The sequence below is a fragment of the Phyllostomus hastatus genome, unplaced genomic scaffold (genome assembly GCF_019186645.2).
Source record: "Phyllostomus hastatus isolate PE091 unplaced genomic scaffold, TTU_PhHast_1.1 phas_scaffold_216, whole genome shotgun sequence".
In the NCBI taxonomy this organism is placed as follows: Eukaryota; Metazoa; Chordata; class Mammalia; order Chiroptera; family Phyllostomidae; genus Phyllostomus; species Phyllostomus hastatus.
The window spans coordinates 13,264,059-13,283,722 of record NW_025334018.1 but is presented as its reverse complement, the minus strand read 5'-3'; the positions used below and the strand labels follow the sequence as shown (position 1 = coordinate 13,283,722).

The window sequence follows — 19,664 nt, the reverse complement described above, 5'->3', positions numbered from 1 at the left end:
CTTCCTTTTTTCTGCCCGCTCTAGTAATTCATTCCGCTTTGGGGCTGGCTTTTTTGGCCCTGTCCTTGCCCGGGCGTTCCTTTTTCCGAGGCCGCTGCAGGAGGCTCACGCCGGAGCTCCGATTCCATGAGGATCCCATTGGTGACTCCAGCCCGCCACCATGAACGGGGCCCTGATCCCCCACACGCCCATCGCTGTGGACTTCTGGAGCCTGCGCCGGGCTGGTTCCGCACGGCTCTTTTTCCTGTCCCATATGCACTCGGACCACACCGTGGGTCTGTCTAGCACCTGGGCACGGCCTCTCTACTGCTCCCCAGTCACCGCTTTCCTCCTGCACCGACACCTGCAGGTACTGGGAGCTGGAGTCGGGCTCCGAGCGCTGGTCTCGCTGGTCCTGGCGTCTGGGTGGGACTTAAGATCTATCACAGCCTTGGAGTCACAGCGTAGAGGCCAGGAGGACTGGTTGCTACCAGCGCGGGAGTTGTTTGAACCCAGAAATGCATCTTGAGCCGAAACAGGAGTGTGGCTTCCACCTGGCGGACTTGGGAGTGTATCAGCTCTAAGTTTGGGAGACCTTTTAGTCCAACCAAGGAAACTTCCTGCCTTTTCACAAAAGCTAGGCTAATGTTCCCCAAACTTGCCGCATCATAATGTGCCTCGTAGATACACACATTCTCCACCACTTCTTCCCCACCCCCATCTGATTCAGTAGATACAGCGGGACAGGTCCTGGAAATCTGGTGGGATTTTTTTAAACAGGTGTCCCCAGGGGATTATGATCAGGAAAGTTTGAGCACCACTGACTAGACTGTTTTCCAGGTTCTTAATTTAGAATTGTTCAGAACGGGTGGGGTGACGAGTGGGAGAAGGAAGAGGACATGGTTTAGGGATCCACATTACAGCTCCTGCTTCAGGGTGGCTCAGCACTTGGTCAGCTTTCCCTTTCCCTTCGTGAAAGGAATAGCTTCCGGTCCAGGGAGCGGAGTCTGTGTTCACGGGTGTGACCAACTGTTTCCTCAGGTGTCTAAGCAGTGGATCCGAGCCCTGGAGGTTGGTGAGAGCCATGTCCTGCCTCTAGATGAAATTGGGAGAGAGACCATGACTGTAACCTTGATGGATGCCAATCACTGCCCTGGCTCTGTCATGTTTCTCTTTGAAGGATACTTTGGAACCATCCTATACACAGGTGGGCCTCCCCAAGGGCCCCTCCTACCTTTCAGCCTAGACACTTCCTTGAGCAGCCTTAACTTATAGCAGAAGTCTGGAGGCCTCCTAGCTTCTTCTCATATAAGCACTGACCCTTTCTTAACTGATTTCTCATACTTTAAAGGTCCAAGCCTTGTACTGGAGCAGGATAGAGGCATTCCCACAAGGAAGCTCTACTATGCCGATTAGTTCAGTGCCAGACTCCAGGACAGTTTTCCATGGGCCAGTAAGCAAATGCCCATTTGTTGTTGCAGGTGGGAGACTGGGCTCCTACCTTTTGTCTCTCTTTGCCCCAGGTGACTTTCGGTATACACCGTCCATGCTGAAGGAGCCAGCCCTGAGCGTGGGGAAACAGATCCATACCTTGTACCTCGACAACACCAACTGTAACCCAGAGCTGGCTCTTCCTTCCCAACAAGAAGCTACCCGCCAGATTGTGGAGCTCATTCGAAAGCACCCGCAGCACAACGTAAAGATCGGTGAGCGGTTTCCTTTCCTTTTTCTCTCACCCACAGGTAGTGCAACTAGGTTCTTTGCGGGTGTCTCACGGCTTTCAAGTCTTCGTGCAGCAGACCTCCCCTTCTCCATAAAGCCTGCCCTAACCATCTTATTTAAAATTGCTGTCTGCCCACCATCTCTGTTCCCACATCACCAACTCTTGATCTCCTACTGATTCCACTGTTTCATTTTTTTCATAGCTTTCATTACCTTCCACTGTACCTGTGTTTTAACATGCTCTTACCTTTTGTTTATTGTCTGCCCTCCACTCCCCTTGCCCCTACCCCCACATAAACCCCTTGAGAGCATGGATGAGCGTGGGAAGAAGTCTCATGTGTTTGTGGGACAGAGAAGCAGCAACCAGTGTGACAGGCGCACAGTGGGGGAGGAGACTGGCAAGGCAGGAGGGGCTGAAGTGCTTGTAAAAGATGTTTTGAACCTTATGCTAAAGGCAACCATTGCTCTAAGGACAAAAAACTTTGTTTCAAGTAGGAGAAGAACAATATTACGATCATCACCTTACAGTGGGTTCCATAATATATGTACTTACTATTTATTATCTGTCTCCTCTTGCTAGACTGTAAGTTCCAGAATGGCAGGGCTGTTTATTTTAATTATGGATATGCCCCTGTGGGGGGGGGGGGGCTCTGCCTGCAGGGCCTTCCCCTCTGCCACGGATGAGAATAAGTCTACCAAGATGAGACCTGCTTGGGGAGGAAAGGTGGCCGATCTCTCAAAGGAGAAGGGCCAAGAGCCTTTTCCTCAATGGGCTTTTATTGGGTTCGTTTGCACAAGAATACAGGTAAAGCTCATTAATCATTGTCAGGCAGTAAGGATCAAACGATAGATAACAACTCTAAGGGCCTATTTAGAGTCAGGGTCAGATAGCTAAAGAGCTATAAAACTTTGAAGAACAAACTCACTTCTTGCTTCGATCCTTATCATTTAATTAAGAGCTTTCTAAACAAAGCAGGTTTCACAGGATTTTACATATTCTTTCTTAGGCCTGATTGCCCTAGGGAACCTGCCTTTTCCAGCACAGGGCTGCACCACCCTCTGTCATTGTTTCAGGCTTAGGTGGAGCAAGGGAAGTAAGACAGCCAAGAGATTACGAGATTTTCTCGAAGACAGAATGAGGACTCAGGCTTTGTCAAAGGCCAGGGGCGAGGGTCCATCCACCCCCTTTTGCTGTAGCCCCCCAAGTCCTTCCTTGGGGGCCTCCCACATGATCATGCCTGTCTTAGGTTGTTCCCCCCTTTTGGGAATCTTACCCGTCATTGGCTAACCCACCAAGCATTGGGGGCCAGTTATGGATGAAGTAAAAGGAGCAGAAGCGGGCATCCTGCCAGGGAGATAAGCTTCATCTCTTTAATGGCTTATGGCTTATGGTCTAAAGGTCGCTCCCTCAGCCTTAGCCTTGTGGGGGTTACAGCTTCTGAAACCAGGCAGGGCGGTTCCCAACATGCCCCTAATACCTGATGAGGCATTTCATAAGTATCTGTTGTATGAGTAAATGCAATGTATCAGTATGCAGATGTTCCAGTGAGTGTTGTGCTGAAAATTAGATACAGTGAGAAGCCACCTGTATCCTTGTTCTAATGTTTTCCACAAGAGCACAACATATTGTGGGGACTCTTCTTTTGGAGTTGCCTTTTGAGATAGTTTATGAAAGTCAATTTTTGTTTTAAAAAAGATAATAGGTTGCCCTGGCTGGTGTAGCTCAGTGGATTGAGTGCTGGACTGCAAAGCAAAGGGTCACTAGTTTGATTCCCAGTCAGGGCACATGCCTGAGTTGCAGGCCAGGTCCCCATTGTGGGCCATGGGAGAGGCAACCACACACTGATGTTTCTCTTCCCTCTCTTTCTACCTCCCCCTCTCTCTAAAAATAAGTAAATAAAAAGAAAATATTTTAAAATAAATTAATAAATAAGGTGATAGGTTTAGTTCTAAATGACTTTTTTGACTGTTTCCAAAATTATAATAAATCCACAAAAGGGAAAAAATTTGCCACCGTGACGAATGCTATAAAAGGATGTGCCCCAACTTTGAAAGGAGTTTCAGGGTAGGGTCAAATAAGGGCGTGGGAAACATTGCGGACCTGCCAGGGTGACCCCCAAATGCGCGGAGGAATAGCCCTTTCTCGCAGGATTGCGTGACTGCTCACAAACTGTCGGTCCTTCTGTCCTCGGAGTTTTCACTGCAGTTTTCCCAGAGGAGCACAGCTCACTGGGGGGGTCTGTAGGAGGGCTGGGTTCGTTTTGCAAATATATAATAAGCCCCTACTATGTGCCAGATAAGCAGTGGGATAGAAAGATGAATAATGTTAGGGCTTACAGTCTAGTAGTAAAGGACCTAGAAGAGGTTTAAAAAAGTTGGGAGGATAGGGAGAGAGAAAAGAAAATCAGCTATATCTGTGCCTAAAGAGTGAAGACTGGAACCATAGGAATAGTGCGGATATGAAAATATAAGTTCTTTAAGGGAGCTCACACGGAGTCTGGTTGTGGATCTGAACCCCCCCGAGAGGGTCTGAGGACGGCCACTGCACACATCTCCCACATCTGCCCCCGCAGCCAGCACTAAAACTCGGGCCTCCCTTTCTCCCGTGTCAACGCTGCTTGGGCCTTCTCACCGGGACTCCTGCTTTCAGCATCCCCTCCCGGCCACTGAGTCACACTGCGGGGTGATTTTAAGGAAAGCCCAGCCTGCTCTGATCATATTGCTCCTGCAGTTAGAATGAGCCGTTTTCCCTCCCCACACTTTGCAGGGGCTTCCCTTCGCTTGCACAAGGAAGCATGAGCTCCTCGGCAGTACCTACAGGGCCCTGCGTGTGGCCCGTTTACCTCTCTAGGGTCGCCTCTTATTTATGTGTTTATTTCAATGTTTATTTATTTTCTAGAGGGGGGAAGGGAGGGAGAAAGAGGGGGAGAGAAACATCGACTGGTTGCCCCTCGCACATGCCCCGACCAGGGGACGAATCAGCGACCCAGGCCTGCACCCTGACTGTGAACTGAACCGGCCGGCCACCTTTCACTTTGCGGGATGACGCCCGACCGAGCCACACTGATCAGGGTGTGTCACTTTTTAAAATTAAATGTGTTGGGGTAACATCGGTTAATAACATGCAAGTTTCAGGTGTAGAGTTCTGTAGTGCGTCATCTGTGTGGTGCATTGTGTGCTCACCACCCAAGTCTGGTCTCGCTCCATTCACCAGTTCAGGGGCGGGCAAAAGTAGGTTTACAGTTGTGAGTACTCATTGCTTATTTATTTATTATTGTATTTATTTGTACTGCAACTGTAAACCTACTTTTTTCCACTCCTGTATTTGAGACTCTTTATCCTCTTCATCCTCCCCCCATGCACCCCACCCCGCTGGTAGCCCCCTTTCTGTTGTCTGCACCTATGAGTTCATTTGTTTTGTTTGTTCATTCATTGCTTTCTGTTTTATATCCCATCTATGAGTGTTTTTTTCCCCTCTGACTTCTTCCCCTTAGCATGTTATCCTCCGGATCCATCCATGTTGTCACATGTGGCTGTATTTCACCTGGTCTTAGGGTTAAGAAGTGTTCCATTGTATAAACGTACCACATCTTCTTCTTCATCTACTCATCCATTGAACGTCTAGTGTCATTTCTTACCAGTTCCTTCTTTGTGCTTTATGAACACCAGCCCCTCTTAAAGTGTTCTCTGCCATTCCCTTCCCTCGCCAGGTTTACTTGGACCCATCCTTTAACACTCAGCTCTGCTGTCATTTTCAGGATACTTTCTGTGTGCGTGCCTCTAGCATTGCCCTGTACCACGTGGTTTATGGGCTCCCACGGAGATTATGTTCCTAGAGGACTGAGACTTTCTGTTGTCACAGTGTCTGTGCCTTGGTAGGTGCTTTCCTTTGTTGAACTGAATGTCCAAGTGAATTCTGTGTTAACTTCTCTGTTTACCCCATTTTCCATACACCTCAGCTCACATGCCTTCCCATCCCTGAGGTATTCTGGTTGCTCCGTTCACGTTGTGTGTTTCTGTTGAACATTTGGTTGATTTAGTAGCATTCCCAACAGCTTCATTCTCTTCCTTCTCTTCCTTTCCCCAACCCCATTGCCACTCTTCAGGACTCTATAACCTGGGCAAAGAGTCCCTGCTGGAGCACCTGGCCCTGGAGTTCCAGACCTGGGTGGTGCTGAGTCCTCGGCGCCTGGAGTTGGTGCAGCTGTTGGGCCTGGCAGACGTGTTCACAGTGGAAGAGAAGGCCGGCCGCATCCATGCCGTGGACCACATGGAGGTCTGCCGTTCCGCCATGCTGCGCTGGAACCAGACCCACCCTACTATTGCGGTCCTTCCCACCAGCCGGAATATCCACCGCGCCCACCCCAATATCCACGTCATCCCTTACTCCGACCATTCCTCCTACTCGGAGCTCCGTGCCTTCGTCGCAGCGCTGAGGCCTTGCCAGGTGGTGCCCATTGTCAGGCGACAGCCCTACAGGGACTACTTTCAGGACAGCCTGAGCCCCAGGCTCTCCGCGCCCCCGATCCCAGACTCTGTGCGGCAATACATGAGTTCCTCCTCTAGAAAACCAAGTGTTCTGTGCCTGTTAGGAAGGAGGCTCAAGAGGCCAAGAGCCCAGGGTGTCATGTTTGAATCTCTTGAGGAGAAGGCTGATCGATTTCAAGCTGACAGGGACTCAGAGGAGGCCAAGAAGAAGAACCTTTCTGGGAACCTTCAGAAGGCGCCCTCCCACCATCCTTTGCAGATTAAGAAGCAGTTGTTCCCAGACCTCTGCAGCAAAGAGTGGGGTGGGGCAGTCCCTTTCTCTGAGTCCCAGCAGAGGGTGACCGCACTGACTGCCCCCTTGGGTTTTTCAGTTCATTTAAGGTCCACAGATGAGGAATTTATCTCTCCGGAAACCGGGGAGGAATTCGGTGTGGGGCCCCACGTGGGCCCCAGGGGAGGCAGCGACGGCTCAGCAGCCCCTGGGACCCAGCACGTGAGGCGGCACGAGGATTCACCCCCGTGTCACAGCAGCGAGGCTCTCCCTCTTCCGGCTTCTGAGTTCAGCAGCCTGACACTAAAATACCTCCTGACTCCCGTGACCTTTTTCCAGGCGAGGTTCTCTTCCAGCGGCTTCGACCAGCAAGTGGAAGAGTACCACAAATCCTTGCTAAGTCCATATGGGGGAGAGTATGACCTTGTTTGATCCTGCACTCCGGTTTGAGAGAGAGTGGATGACGGCTGGCGGGGGTTCGTCTAGGGCCTTTCCTGTCTTCCCGGGATCCTTCTGGGCTCACCCTGGAGCGACGCTAATTCAAGTGTGTTCACTGGAAGCCTAACGCTTACAGACTCTTGAGTTTATGGTTGATTGAAGACAGTTCTCATTAAAACCCCTTCACAGTGTAAGTCCATGTTAGGTTCCAAGGAGGCCTGCATGACCATCTGTTTACATTTCTTTAATACAGTATTTCTCCAACATTTTAGAACATGCAGTCCTCTTAGGTGGCCGTAGAAAGAGTTAAAGAGTCTGAGTCAAAAAGTTTCAGGTTGTCCTGGCTGGTGTGGCTCAGTGGATTGAGCACTGGACTGCAAACCAAAGGGTTGCTGGTTCGATTCCCAGTCAGGGCACATGCCTGGGTTGCAGGCCAGGTCCCTGGTGGGGGGCATGCAAGAGGCAACCACACACTGATGTTTCTCTCCCTTTCTCCTTCCCTTGCCCGCTCTCTAAAAATAAATAAATAAATAAAATCTTTCTTTAAAAAAAGCCCAGGTTATTCCCATTGTTATTTTGTGTGCATTATGCCATTCTCCTTGTCCCTTCCTTCCTTTTCCTAGGCCAAGGTCCCTAGGTAGTTCTTTTTTTTTCATTAGGAACTGTGCTGGAGGATAAAGTGGTGATCCAGGCAGCACGTTCCAGTCCTGAATGTCACTGACTTGCTGTGACCCCATCCAAGCAACTTCCTGCCTCTGGGAGGGAACAGGAAGTGATGACGAGCCCTGGAACAGTGGAGAAAAATTCCATCTTTGCCTGCATGAGAGTTCGCAGTTGGTGTCACTCGCGACCTACCCGGAACAGGGCCAGCTGGGGGATTGGGCACCCCTCACCAAGGCAGTACCTGGGACCAGGCTTCGGGTACGATGGGCCTCCCAGCTGCCTGTAGGCCCTGACTTTGAGATAAAGTTGCAAAAGATCAAATGGGCTGCCAGATATTCCTGATTGTGCACATAGCTGGGATATTTACTGACTGCCCCCCTCCCCCGCCCGCCCCCACACCCTCCGGTTGAGTAGGGCGCCAGAGCACACAGTCTGTTTGTCTCAGTATCCAGGGCAGAGACCGAGGAGCCAGCTGGTGGAGGGGGTGGGGGCGAGCAGCCCTGCCCTGTCCTCCTGCTCCCAGCCTGGCAAAATGCCAAGCCACTAAGCAGGACAGCAGATACCACAGGCTCGGAGAGGGCGCCAGCATGCAGAGCTGGGCACGTGGATAAACACTGCTCAGAAAGGCTCCTCAAGCCTTCGTGCTGAAGCCTCTGTTTCTTCCCCGGGAAAAACAGTTGTATCCTTTGGGAGGAAGATATGAAGAGTTTAGGAACCAGTCCAGGGCCCTGCTCGTGGGCAAGCTGTCCACAGCTGTGTGTTGGCAGTGACCTTCCCTGGAAGCCTCCCCAGGGCCCACTGGGAGCCGCAGCCGGTGGGCCTGCGGGGCCGGGGCCGCAGGAAACGGGCCTTGTCCTGGGCTGGAGTCCAGGGCGCCCAGGCCCACAGACCACGTGAGACAGCAGAGCCTGTTCCCCGGCCCAGAGCAGGCAGAGATGCCCCCTCTGCTGGTGGCTGCGGAGGGCAGATGACTGGGGAAATTCCTAGCTCACTGCCCACCACATACATGATGGGTTTGAAGTACTGGGTCTCTTAGCCTCTGGTTCTTTAAAAATTTTATATCTAGAATGAGAAACTTGGGGAATCCTATGAAAATATAAAAAACTAAAATTCCTTCAGGTAGGGCAATTGTTTTAGCCCTTTTCTGCGCATGTAAATGTATTAAATATACAATTTTTTTCAAAGTTGGGGTAATACTATAGTTTTATATTCTGCAGGTTACATAGTATCTTAAGCATCTCCTTGTATTATTAAATATTCAAAATGTATTTTAATAGTATGATGCCCTATCATATGGGTGTATCTTAAATCATTTCCATAATATTCACAATTTTCTCTGTCCTTTTCCACAACTATACATATTACAGTGGCCACCCTTGTGTATACATCATGGTATTTAAAAACATTTTTTTTTAATTTTATTGATTTTTAGAGAGAGAGGGAGGGAGAGAAAGAAACATCGATTTGTTATTGTCCCACTTATTGATGCATTCATCAATTGATTCCTGTATGTGTCCTGACCAGGGATCAAACCCATAACCTTGGCATAGCAGGAAGATGCTCTAACCATGAAGCTATCCGGCCAGGGCTCATGGTACTTCTGTTTATTAAATTACTGGAAGTGGAGTGTCGCAGGTTCGATTCCCAGCCAGGGTACATGCCTGGGTTGCAGGCCATAACCCCCAGCAACTGCACATTGATGTTTCTCTCTCTCTCTGTATCTCCCTCCCTTCCCTCTCTAAAAATAAATAAATAAAATCTTAAAAAAAATTACTGGAAGTGGGATTATGTTTAAAGTTCTTGATGTATGTTGTGCCCTTACCCTCCAGAAGGGTTTTCTTACCATCCCTCTGCAGAGGGGGATAGCATTCAAATACCTTGAAGGCTCATTAAGTTCAAATGCTGTTATGAGCATGATACATGTAAACACTCAGAAAGCCGTCATCTGTGTGAATGAAGATTCTCTAAGCTGTGTGGGCAAGGCTTAGCTGGGCTTCCTCTAGGAGCTTCTAGCTGTCTCACTTCTATACTACCCAAAGGTGTCTGGGAGAGATAAGGTAGTCTTCAGTACGAGGGCTCCCGGGGTGGTTTTATCTCCTAGCAACAAGGGGACGTGTCCACTCTTGTGACATGCTGTGTCACCCATTTTCCTTGAAGTGGGATCTGAAGGAATTCCAGTGGAGGAGTAGAAGCAAAGGGCTTTGAGAAACTTGGGTGTTGGTGGCAAGTTTAGGTATCAGTAATGGGAAAATGCCATACTATTCCCCTAAAGTAAATTTGTCTGGCTTCTAATAGGGGTTGGCAATTGCCTTGTTGGTTTTGGTTTCTCAATACTCTCTCACATTGAAATGCTGCATGGCGTATATCTAAGTAGCCACTTTATTTGTAGAATCTAAGCACGACCTCCATAGGCCTATGAAGATCTTGCATTAGTCCCGAAGGTACTAGGAGAACGGAAGTTCCCTAGAGATGACTTAAGTTATTTGTCTCAGGACCTGTGGACAAACTGGTACTTTTCCACAAGGACACGGACAGCGACTTAAGTCCCTTTGGAGAAGAAAATCTGCTTAGCTGGCTTTGCGGGGCTCTCTCTCCCTCCTGACCCAGGCAGGCTTCCCGTGGGGGTAGGACACAGGAGACATGAGTGCGCTCCTTCAAGAAGAGGGGTTTTGGTCCTGGCTGGGTAGCTTTGTTGGTCAGAGTGTGGTCCTGATACACCAACATCGCAGTTTGATGCCAGGTCAGGGCACAGACAAGAGTCCACCAATGAGCATACGAATGCAAGTCCAGGAAGCACAGAGAGTCTTGATTACGATGGATGCAAAAAGGTCTATTCCAAGACACGTCATAATTAAAAGGCCAAAGTTTAAAGATAAAGAATGACTCTTAAAAGTAGCAAGAGAAAAGAAGTTAGTTACCAGAGAGTTGCCAGATAGGAGGGGGGAGGGGAGAACCTGCGAAGAGGTGAGAGGATTAAGAATGCCTCTCCCTCCCTCCCTCTCTCTCTCTATCCGCCCCCCTTCCTGTCTCTCTTAAAACCAATACATTAAAAAAAGGAGAGATGTGGACCTAGGTTGTCCATCTCCACTCCACTCCCAGGGAGACAGTTCACTCTGAATTCTTCAGGTGGTTCTTAAGTGGGAGAAACCCTGTCTGGGGGTCCATGTGCCCATATTTTGATGCTACCACTGGTGAGCAGGGGGGAACCTGCCTCCCACCCTTCACCCTCCCTGGCCACCACCACCACCACCACAAGCTATTTTGTCTTGGGTTCCTAGTGCTTCCCACTTCCTGTTCCCTAGGACACCCCACTGACATCGATACAGAAGGATTCTGCTTGCCTTTATAATTATAAAAGTGTGAACAAGACAGAAACTGCCCTCCCTACCCACGTGGAATTTACATTCTAAAGGAGACAGTATAAACAACTACCAGGAAGTGAGAAGTGCTAAGAAGAAGATAAAGCTGGCTGATCGTGTTGGGGGAAGACAGACACGGGTTGAGGAAGGTGTCCATGGGGTTGACACCTAAGCTGCGCCCTGGGTGATGAAAAGGAGCCAACGGGGGAAGCCCTGGAGGGAGGGAGCATCAGTGCAAAGACCGTGTGCTGGGCAGGAACTGTGTGCCCGAGGAACATAAAGAAGAGTACGCGGCCAGAGAGGAGAAGGAAAGGAGTTCAGAGAGGTGGGATCAGGAGTGACGCAATAAAAATAAGAAATTTGGGGGGGTTCTTACATTTTTTAATTAAATTATTTTATTATATTTTATTGATTATGCTATTACAGTTGTCTTGATTTTCCCCCTTTGTCCACCTCCACCCACCACCCCCTACACCCTCAGGCAATCCCCCCACCATTGTTCATGTCCGTGGGTCACACATATAAGTTCTTTGGCTCCTCCATTTCCGATACCATACTGCACATCCCCACGGCTATTCTGTAAGTACCTATCTGTACTTCTTAATCCCCTCACCTCTTCACCAGTTCTCCCCTCCCACCTCCTATCTGGCAACTCTCTGGTAACTAACTTCTTTTCTCTTGCTACTTTTAAGAGTCATTCTTTATCTTTAAACTTTGGCCTTTTAATTATGATGTGTCTTGGATAGATTGCTTTTTGCATCCATCATAATCGAGACTCTCTGTGCTTCCTGGACTTGCATGTTTATTGCCTTCACCAAATTAGGGAAGTTTTCTGTCACTATTTTTTCAGATAGATTTCCAATTTCTTGCTCTTTCTCCTCTCCTTCTGGCACCCCTATATACAAATATTGGGCCTCTTGAGGCTGTTTTTACTATCCTAATTTTTATGGATTCTTTTTTCTTCTTGTTCTGCACGTTTGCTTTTTGCTTCCTTATGTTCCAAATCACTGGTTTGGTTCTTGGCTTCATCCACTCTACTGTTGTTTCCCTGCACATCATTCTTTATTTCAATGAGTGTACCCTTCATTTCTGACTGGGTCTTTTTTATGCTGCTGAGGTCCTCACTAAGTTCCTTGAGCATCCTTATAACCAGTGTTTTGAACTCTGCCTCTGATAGATTGCTTGTCTCCATTTTTTTTTTTAGCTTTTACTGGAGTTTTGATCTCTTCTTTCATTTGGACCATGTTTCTTTGTCACCTCATTTTGGCAGCCTGTGTGTGTGTTTTTTTTTTTTTTTCCTATGTATCAGGTAGAGCTGCTTTGCCTCTGTGTCTTGATTGTGTGGCCCAATATAGTAGGTGTCCTGTAGGGTCCAGTGGCACAGCCTCCCCTATCACCCAAGCTGGGTACTTGAGGTGTGCCCTTCATGTGGGCTGAGTACACCCTCCTCTTGTAGTTGAGTTTTGGTTGCTGTTGGCAGATCAATGGGAGGGATTTACCCAGGCCAGTCACCTGCAAAGACTGGCTGTGACCACTGACCACCAACCTCTGCCCTCTGTGGAGGATCAGCTGTGCAGGGGCAGGGTGGTGGTGCTCCGATGTGGTCTGTAGCTGTCCATTGGGTGTGCTGGCCTTGGAGTTTCCCAGGTGGTGCAGGCCAAGGTCAGCCCCCACCTGTGTTGTGCCCGGGGTGCTCTGCCTGAGCTGTAAAGCAATCTGAGATGGCTGCTACTTGTGCTGGTCTTGGAGATTCTCAGGTGAGGCCAAACTGTGAATCTAATCTGGCTACTGCTAGGGTTCACTGGAGCCGGGTGTTGCTTATTTAATAGGATTTAGGAGCCAAGACCAGCCATTCTTACAGAAAAGCAGCTTGGGTGGGCCTGTAACTTGGGTGAGGTACAGCCTCTGTGGATCTCCAAGGTGGGTCACACAGTGTTAGCCAGTTCAATGGAGTCTCAGACGTGGCATCAGCCTATCGACTCTGTAGGGGGAAGGTTTAGCCAAAGGGCTGTGGCCCCTGCTCGCCCAATGCCAGACACTTCAGTCTCTCCCTGTACACCACAGGTGCCCTTCAAGCTGCCACCCTGGTGCTGGAGCTCAGAGGGAGTCAGTCTGAGTAGGTGAGTCCGTGTGTGAGTTCTTTAAGGGGAACTGCTTGGGGCTCCAGCAGTTTCTTCCACCAACTGAATCCCTGCTAGTTTTTACAGCCAGAATTTGTGGGACTTATCTTCCTGGCACTTGAATCCTGGGCTGGGGGGCCTGGTGTGGGTCTGGGACTTCTCGTTCCCAAGATGCTCCTTCTGAATTTTTATCCAGGTGGATGTGGGACCAGCCCATTCCACATCTGCGCCCCTCCTACCAGTCTGGATAGATGTGGTTTCTTAATTTTGTAGTTGTCAGACTTCCGTTCAACTCAACTTCTATTGTTCCTGAGTGGTTGTTCTGTATTTTCATTGTAATTATGATGTGGCTGTGTGAAGGAGTGAGCCCTGTCTGCCTATGCCACCACGTTGACCAGAAGTCCAGGAGTCTGGGTTTTCATCTCGTATAATGGGCAGCTATTACAGTGCTTCACTGAAGGGGAGTGATACAATCTGATATGTACTTTGAAAATCAGCAAGTAGAAAATGGGGCTGGGATGAAAGCATGAACACCAGTTAGGAAGCCCTTGCGGCAGTGAGAGGTGGCGGTGAGCTGGACTGGGGTTTGTGGGACAAAGGGGCTGTGCGTGGCACTCAGATCTAGGAGAGTGTGTGAGCATTACCTCTTCAGCACAAGCATGCACAGGGGCAAAGATAAACCTTTTCCTCCACCAAAGCTTCACAAAGGAGATGTGTATATGTAACCACGTGTAGAGCCACAGATATATTTATGCACGTATTTGGAGGGAATGAAGAAGAAAAGAATGACTTTATTTACAACAGAAATATCTAGAATATTTTATGAATTAATACTCTCTCCTATAATAGACATGTTTCATAACTATATACTTAGGGGGGAAAACATGGTTTACTTGCTTTGGAATCAATGCAAGCCTTAGGGTTAGAGGTCACATTCCCTGAGAGACTAAGACTCTTCAATAAAACATTTCAACTTATCAGAGAATATGTTTGAAATTGTTTAAATTATGATGTTTCAACCATAAAGGTTCATAGCGAATAACATTAGTCCTGATCTTTGAATAGTTGTGTCTGTGAGGAGAGATCTGTAAGATATAATGGAGACCAGAGCATGGTCAACTCAGTCTGAACTGAGCCTTTTTAATTCAGAAGTTGCAACATTCTAATCCTTACAGAAGAGCATGGAATTGCTCTTCTGTAAGGATTAGAAGGGACTGCACAAGGTAACTTTTAGTTGATGAGAGTGCATCCTCTCTCTTTGAGGCTTCGAATCAGTGTAGACATAATTAAAATGTGCAGTCCCTTTTAATCAAGACAGGAGTGAAGCCCTGACTGGCGTGGCTCCGTGGGCTGAGCAACGTCCCACAAACCAAAAGGTCTCCAGTTTGCTTTCAGGGCCCATGCCTGGGTTGCAGGCCAGGTTCCCTGGTTTGTGTGGCATGCAAGAGGCAACAGATTGATGTTTCTCGCACATCGATGTTTCTCTCTCCCACTCTTCCTCCCTCCCTTCTCCTCTAAAAAATAAATAAAATCTTAAAAAAAGGAGTGAAAATTCCATAGCTGTTATTCCATATTTCACTTCTCAAAGATTTTCTGGTTGCACAGATCAGTATCAGTAGAGACGAATAGTAATGGATTCAGAATTATTTTGGAGTAACATTAAAGAAATTTTCTTTTTTTAGTAAAGATTTTATTTATTTATAGAGAGAGGGAAAGACCAGAAGAAAGATAGGAAGAGAAACATTGATGTGTAGTTGCCTCTCGTGTATCCTCTGCTGGGGACCTGGCCCACGACCCACGCATGTGCCCAGAATGGGAATCAAACCAGCAACCCTTTGGTTTGCAGGCTGGCGCTCAATCCGCTGAACCACACCAGCCAGAGCAAGAAGTTTTCTGATGGATGGAATGAGGGAGATGAGGAAAAGGTATGATACCACTTTTAAGATGAGGAAATGGAGCATGCCTCCTCACACCCTAGGAAACTAGATCCATCAGGATTCCCACGGACAGCAGACTCCGAAGCCCACGGTTTTCTTCTGTACAGAACATCCGAGGAGCATGGAGGCTGGTCAGGCGGAAGTCTATTTCACATTGGGGAATTTTGCCTCTAGGATTTTGATAGGGCACTTCCTACCCCACCCCCAAAGAACCACTTGCTAACCACTTGGTAACAGTTAACCAACTTTATTTTTTTATTTTTAGAGAGAGGGAAGGGAGGAAGAAAGAAACATCCATGTATGAGAGAAACACAGATTAGCTGCCTCTCGCACACCAGCTGGGGACCTGGCTCCCACCCCATGCATGTGCCCTGCCTGGGAATTGAACTGGCAGCCTTTTGGATTGCAGGATGACGCTTTGCCCACTGTGAATGAGCTGCAATTTACTCAGCAAAATAGTTATTAGTACCAATCACACATCAGGAATTGTGTCAGGTAAAGGATACAACACTGAGGCCTTTTGGATTTCTAAAGTGCAAAGTGACTTAGCACGAATAATACTCAATTATGAAATTTCAAATTCCTGTCCTGATTCATTGCCCTCTACCCTGTGGGTCTCTGTATGCCCTCCCAGAGCATTTATTTGGGCTTTGGTTTTGCTTAGAATTCATGAGAGGTTAAGACACATGAAATGCAGGTGCCAAAAGCTTGTATAACAGTTGGTCAAAAAGGTGAGAAGTTACAGAATGGCAGAGGCATGGGAAACAATGACGACCCAGGGGAAGGGAGAGAAGGGCCTCATCACTGAGTTTTATTCAATGAAGGGCTGGTGTGTGAAGAACTGGGGAGTAAGACGGTTATATCTAGGTGATGTCTAGACGGGGAAGGAATTAGACACACGGGAGGGGGTCTGAGGAGGAGTAAACATGGTGTGTGAGCATCTAGGCACGTGCTCTTCCCCCAGAACGATCTCTGGGTTGACCCTTGAAAATTAGGAGAAATTAGGGGTAAAATCTCTTGCCCGTTATCTTTTATTCCTACAAATCTCCCATCTTTTTTTTTAAACTGGGGGTGAAATTCACGTAATGTACAATTGACTGCTGTAAAGTGTACAACTTGGTGGCGTTTAGTGGCTTCACATGTCGGCAACCACCACGCCTCTCTAGTTCCGCCTTCCCTTTCTTTTCATTACTGGTACTTGAGCTTTTGCTTTTACCCGACCTCCTATTCCACCAAAGCCATCCTTTCTGCTGGGACCCAGTCCCCAGAATGTCCTCTTCGGATGCAAAAGGAAAACAAAGACTAGCAGGGCTTAGACTTGAGAGCAGACGGGGCACATCCCTGCCTGCCATCACACTGCTCAGCCGAGCAACCAGCCCAGCAACCAGCCCAGCTTCAGTGGGCGATGCTGGGGAAGCGGGGAGCGTGGGGGTGGTGAGGAGGCGAGGCCTTCTCCCATGTAGGGAAGGGGCCTTTGTGAAGAAATGGAGGGGACTCACTCCCCTGATTTTCCTGGGCGGGTCCCTAATGCAGGCGGGTGCTTCACGTCTCAGCTTGGTACGTACCACGCTCACCTCTGCCCTGGTTTTGGTTTCTAACCCCTCGGCTCTGTAGCAGCCTAGGGCGGCAGACGGACCACCTCTTCTTTCCAGGACCGCACTTGTCACGCCTGTGTATATAATATAATTGCATATTTACTTGTCTGTTCACAATTTGCATTAGAAATGCACTTAAGATCGTTACTAAAAACAAGTAACACCTCACTGTTGGCCCAGCAGTAGTGCCATCTTTTTTGAGTCCCTGCTCAGCCAACAGCAAGACTTCTAGAAGCTTCTGCTGTGAGCTCCAGACACAGTTAACTGCTATAGTCCTCAGCATTTTTAATATCGCTTTGAAGACCAGTATCACAGACTTGTGGTAACTGTTCCTAGCTGGTCACCTTAACTATATTGTGAGACCCTGGAGGGCAAGGAATATGCTTTATTCATTTTTTTTTAAATTCTAACTCAGTGCCTGGTACTTATTATACACAATCAAGAAATCCTGGAAGAAGAAAAGGGTTCTATTCTAACCTCCATCATGTGCATGCTGGGCTCACCCTCCATGGAACCAGTTAAGGGAACAGAACTTTTACTGGCTACTTCCTGAGAACCGAAACGGAGCCGTCACAGCGAACCAGTTCTAATCTCCCGGACGGCGCAGGCCCAGGCACCTTCCGGGGGTACTGAGAGCAGAACACGGGAATTGACCAGAATAGCGTCTGCCACGCAGTTGGGCCAAACTGTCCTTCCTGGTTTGTGAGTCACCACTCACACTATGAAAAAATCCCACATAGAAGCCACAGCACTTCTGTTCCCACTATGTTTCTAAAACTGCTGTTACTGAGATCAACAGTGACTTTCTAACTGCCAAACCCACTGGCCAGTCTTCGGTCCCCATTCTCCTTTCTCTTTTAGAACATGTGGACGCCCTGTACCATCTCCATCTTCTAGAAAATCTCTGCTGTATCGGTTAAGACTGATTTGGGTTGCAAATAATAGAGAACTTGTCTAACAGTGCCCTTAAAACACACGAACATGCATTCACTTAAGAAGAAGTCCAGAAGTGGGCGATTCCAGGTTCATTCAGAAGCTCCACCGTGCGTTGTCTTCATCTCTGTTTGCTGTCACATCGATGGTCACAGGATGACACTGGCGCGTGCCTTCCTTTCTCCTCTGTTGGCTCCAAGGGTTTCTCCACATTCTGCCCCCTCTCCTCGACTTCAGACCACCGCTCTTGTCTGGCTTTCCCGGTAGGACAGCTGCTGGCTTCTACCTGAATTCTCGTTGTCTCTCTGGCCCCTTGGATTCGTGACCTGTTTGGATAATTTTCCCAGCTTTCTGCATCAGTTTCTCTCAAGACACAGCCTTGGACCAGATTCTTCCACTTGGTCTTAGGCACTGCAGCTCCTGAGCAAGAGGCTTCTTGCCTGTGACCTTGAACCTAGGCCCTAGAGGAGACTTCAGTGCTTCCAGCTGTCAGTCGTCTCCCTCTCGAGCTACCCTGACTTCTGGGAGGAGTGGTTCACATGTCTGCCCCCTGCTCTCCGTGTTCCCTGCTTGACCAAACCCTCATCATAGTTTTATTTCTTTTCTCTTTTCCCCAATCCTCACCCTAGGATAGATTCATTGATTTTTTTTTTTTTTTTTTTTAGAGAGAGAGTAAGGGAACAAGGGAGAGAGAAACATCTCTGTGGAAGAGAAACATTGAGTCAGTTGCCTCAGGCAGGGGCCTCCACCAGGGACATAACCCGAAACCAAGGGATGTGCCCTGACCAGTAATGGAACCCACAGTCCTTCTGGTGCACAGGATGATGCTCCAACCCACTGAGCCACCTGTCCAGGGCTATGCCCTCTAGTCTTCAGCCACTCCAGCCAGCCATCCTCCTCACCGCCAGTCTCCTCTTTAATGCACAGGTTCCTTCACAGTACCTGTCTTACTGAACCTCTAATAGCTTTTTGTTGCCTTTCACAATCTGATTCAGCCTGCCTTGCTATCAGTAATTCCCGATTCTGCCACTCCTCTGCTGAACTGTAAGCTCCTTCTCGGTATGGAGCATGCCTTTTCTTCTTTGTATCTTTACTAACATACTGCCTTGCACAAAGAAGATCCTCAATAGATATTTGCTGAATGGACACTTGAACTTCAGCTACATTGAACTCCGAAATTTCTTTGGCTGTACCATGCTCAAATAATCACTTTCTCTGAAAGTGTTCCCTGGCTCTATCATTCAAGTGTTATATATGTCTCCATGCATCTCCACCCCCCCGCCCCCATTAGACTGTAAGCCCTTTCAGGGAAAGAGCACACCTTACTCATCTTGCGTCTGATCCAGTGTTTCGAAGAGTGTCTGGTGCAGAGCAGGCCTATTGGCAGTTTGTTGGATAGGTGAATGGAAGGTACTAGAGGGCAAAATATTAGACATAAAGAAGGTTTCCATGTAGTGAGACAGACTGAAGAAATGACCTAAGAATAGTGAAAACAGAGATCAATAAGGATACATACATAATTAAGTAGTCAGATGGTAAAGTAGAACTGAATAATTCGTAAAAAGTGTGAGTGTGTGCGCGTGTTGGGGGGGGGGGCTGTCAATCAATCCAAAAAGATCCCTAGGAGTGAATTTTGAGATGTGTTTGAAAAGAGGAGAGGGACATAACTTGGGCAAGCAGGAGCTGAGAAACACGACACGGAGCTGGGCTGAACTGGGGCATGGGGAGCACCGTGTGTGTAGCCTTCTGAGCAGGATCTCTTCTGCCCCAGAACTCAAGTCCTGCCTTTGTCCTGGCTCACCACACAGGCATGCTCACCCGCGCTCTATGTTTTGATGTTTCCTAGGTCGGCCCAATGTAGGACTGTATGTTCTCTCGGTTTCTGGAAGAATAAGCAAACAGAACTGTCCTGTTTTGCTAACCCTAGTTCTCTAGGGAAATAACTTTCCTGTTCCTAATAAAATAGAACTGCTCCCAGTGGTGTTAAGTCAGGAGAGAATCCCAAAGGCAGTATTAAGCACTTTAGCACATCCTCACAAAAATTATCTTTGTGTGTGCATGTGGGGGTGGGGGTAGATGGGGATCCCAAGAGCTCAAGGATGTCTGAACTCTGAGGAAGAGAGCTTGACAGCAAAATCTTATAGCCATATCTCTCCCCT

At 48.2% G+C, this 19,664-nt stretch overlaps 1 protein-coding gene across 2 annotated transcripts; it reads left to right on the top strand.

The window, feature by feature from the left end:
• The first annotated feature begins 148 nt into the window (after positions 1-148).
• Positions 149-7,359, top strand: DCLRE1B (DNA cross-link repair 1B). 2 transcript variants are annotated; one of them, XM_045816827.1, is made up of 4 exons: positions 149-349; positions 1,021-1,186; positions 1,503-1,685; positions 5,808-7,359. In XM_045816827.1, the coding sequence occupies exons 1-4, from the start codon at positions 161-163 to the stop codon at positions 6,890-6,892; spliced, it is 1,623 nt and encodes a 540-aa protein (XP_045672783.1). In that variant the 5' UTR covers positions 149-160; the 3' UTR covers positions 6,893-7,359. The 2 variants fall into 2 exon arrangements, with proteins under 2 accessions (XP_045672783.1, XP_045672784.1); XM_045816828.1 differs by lacking the exon at positions 1,021-1,186 and having other exon boundaries at positions 218-349.
• Positions 7,360-19,664: the final 12,305 nt, after the last annotated feature.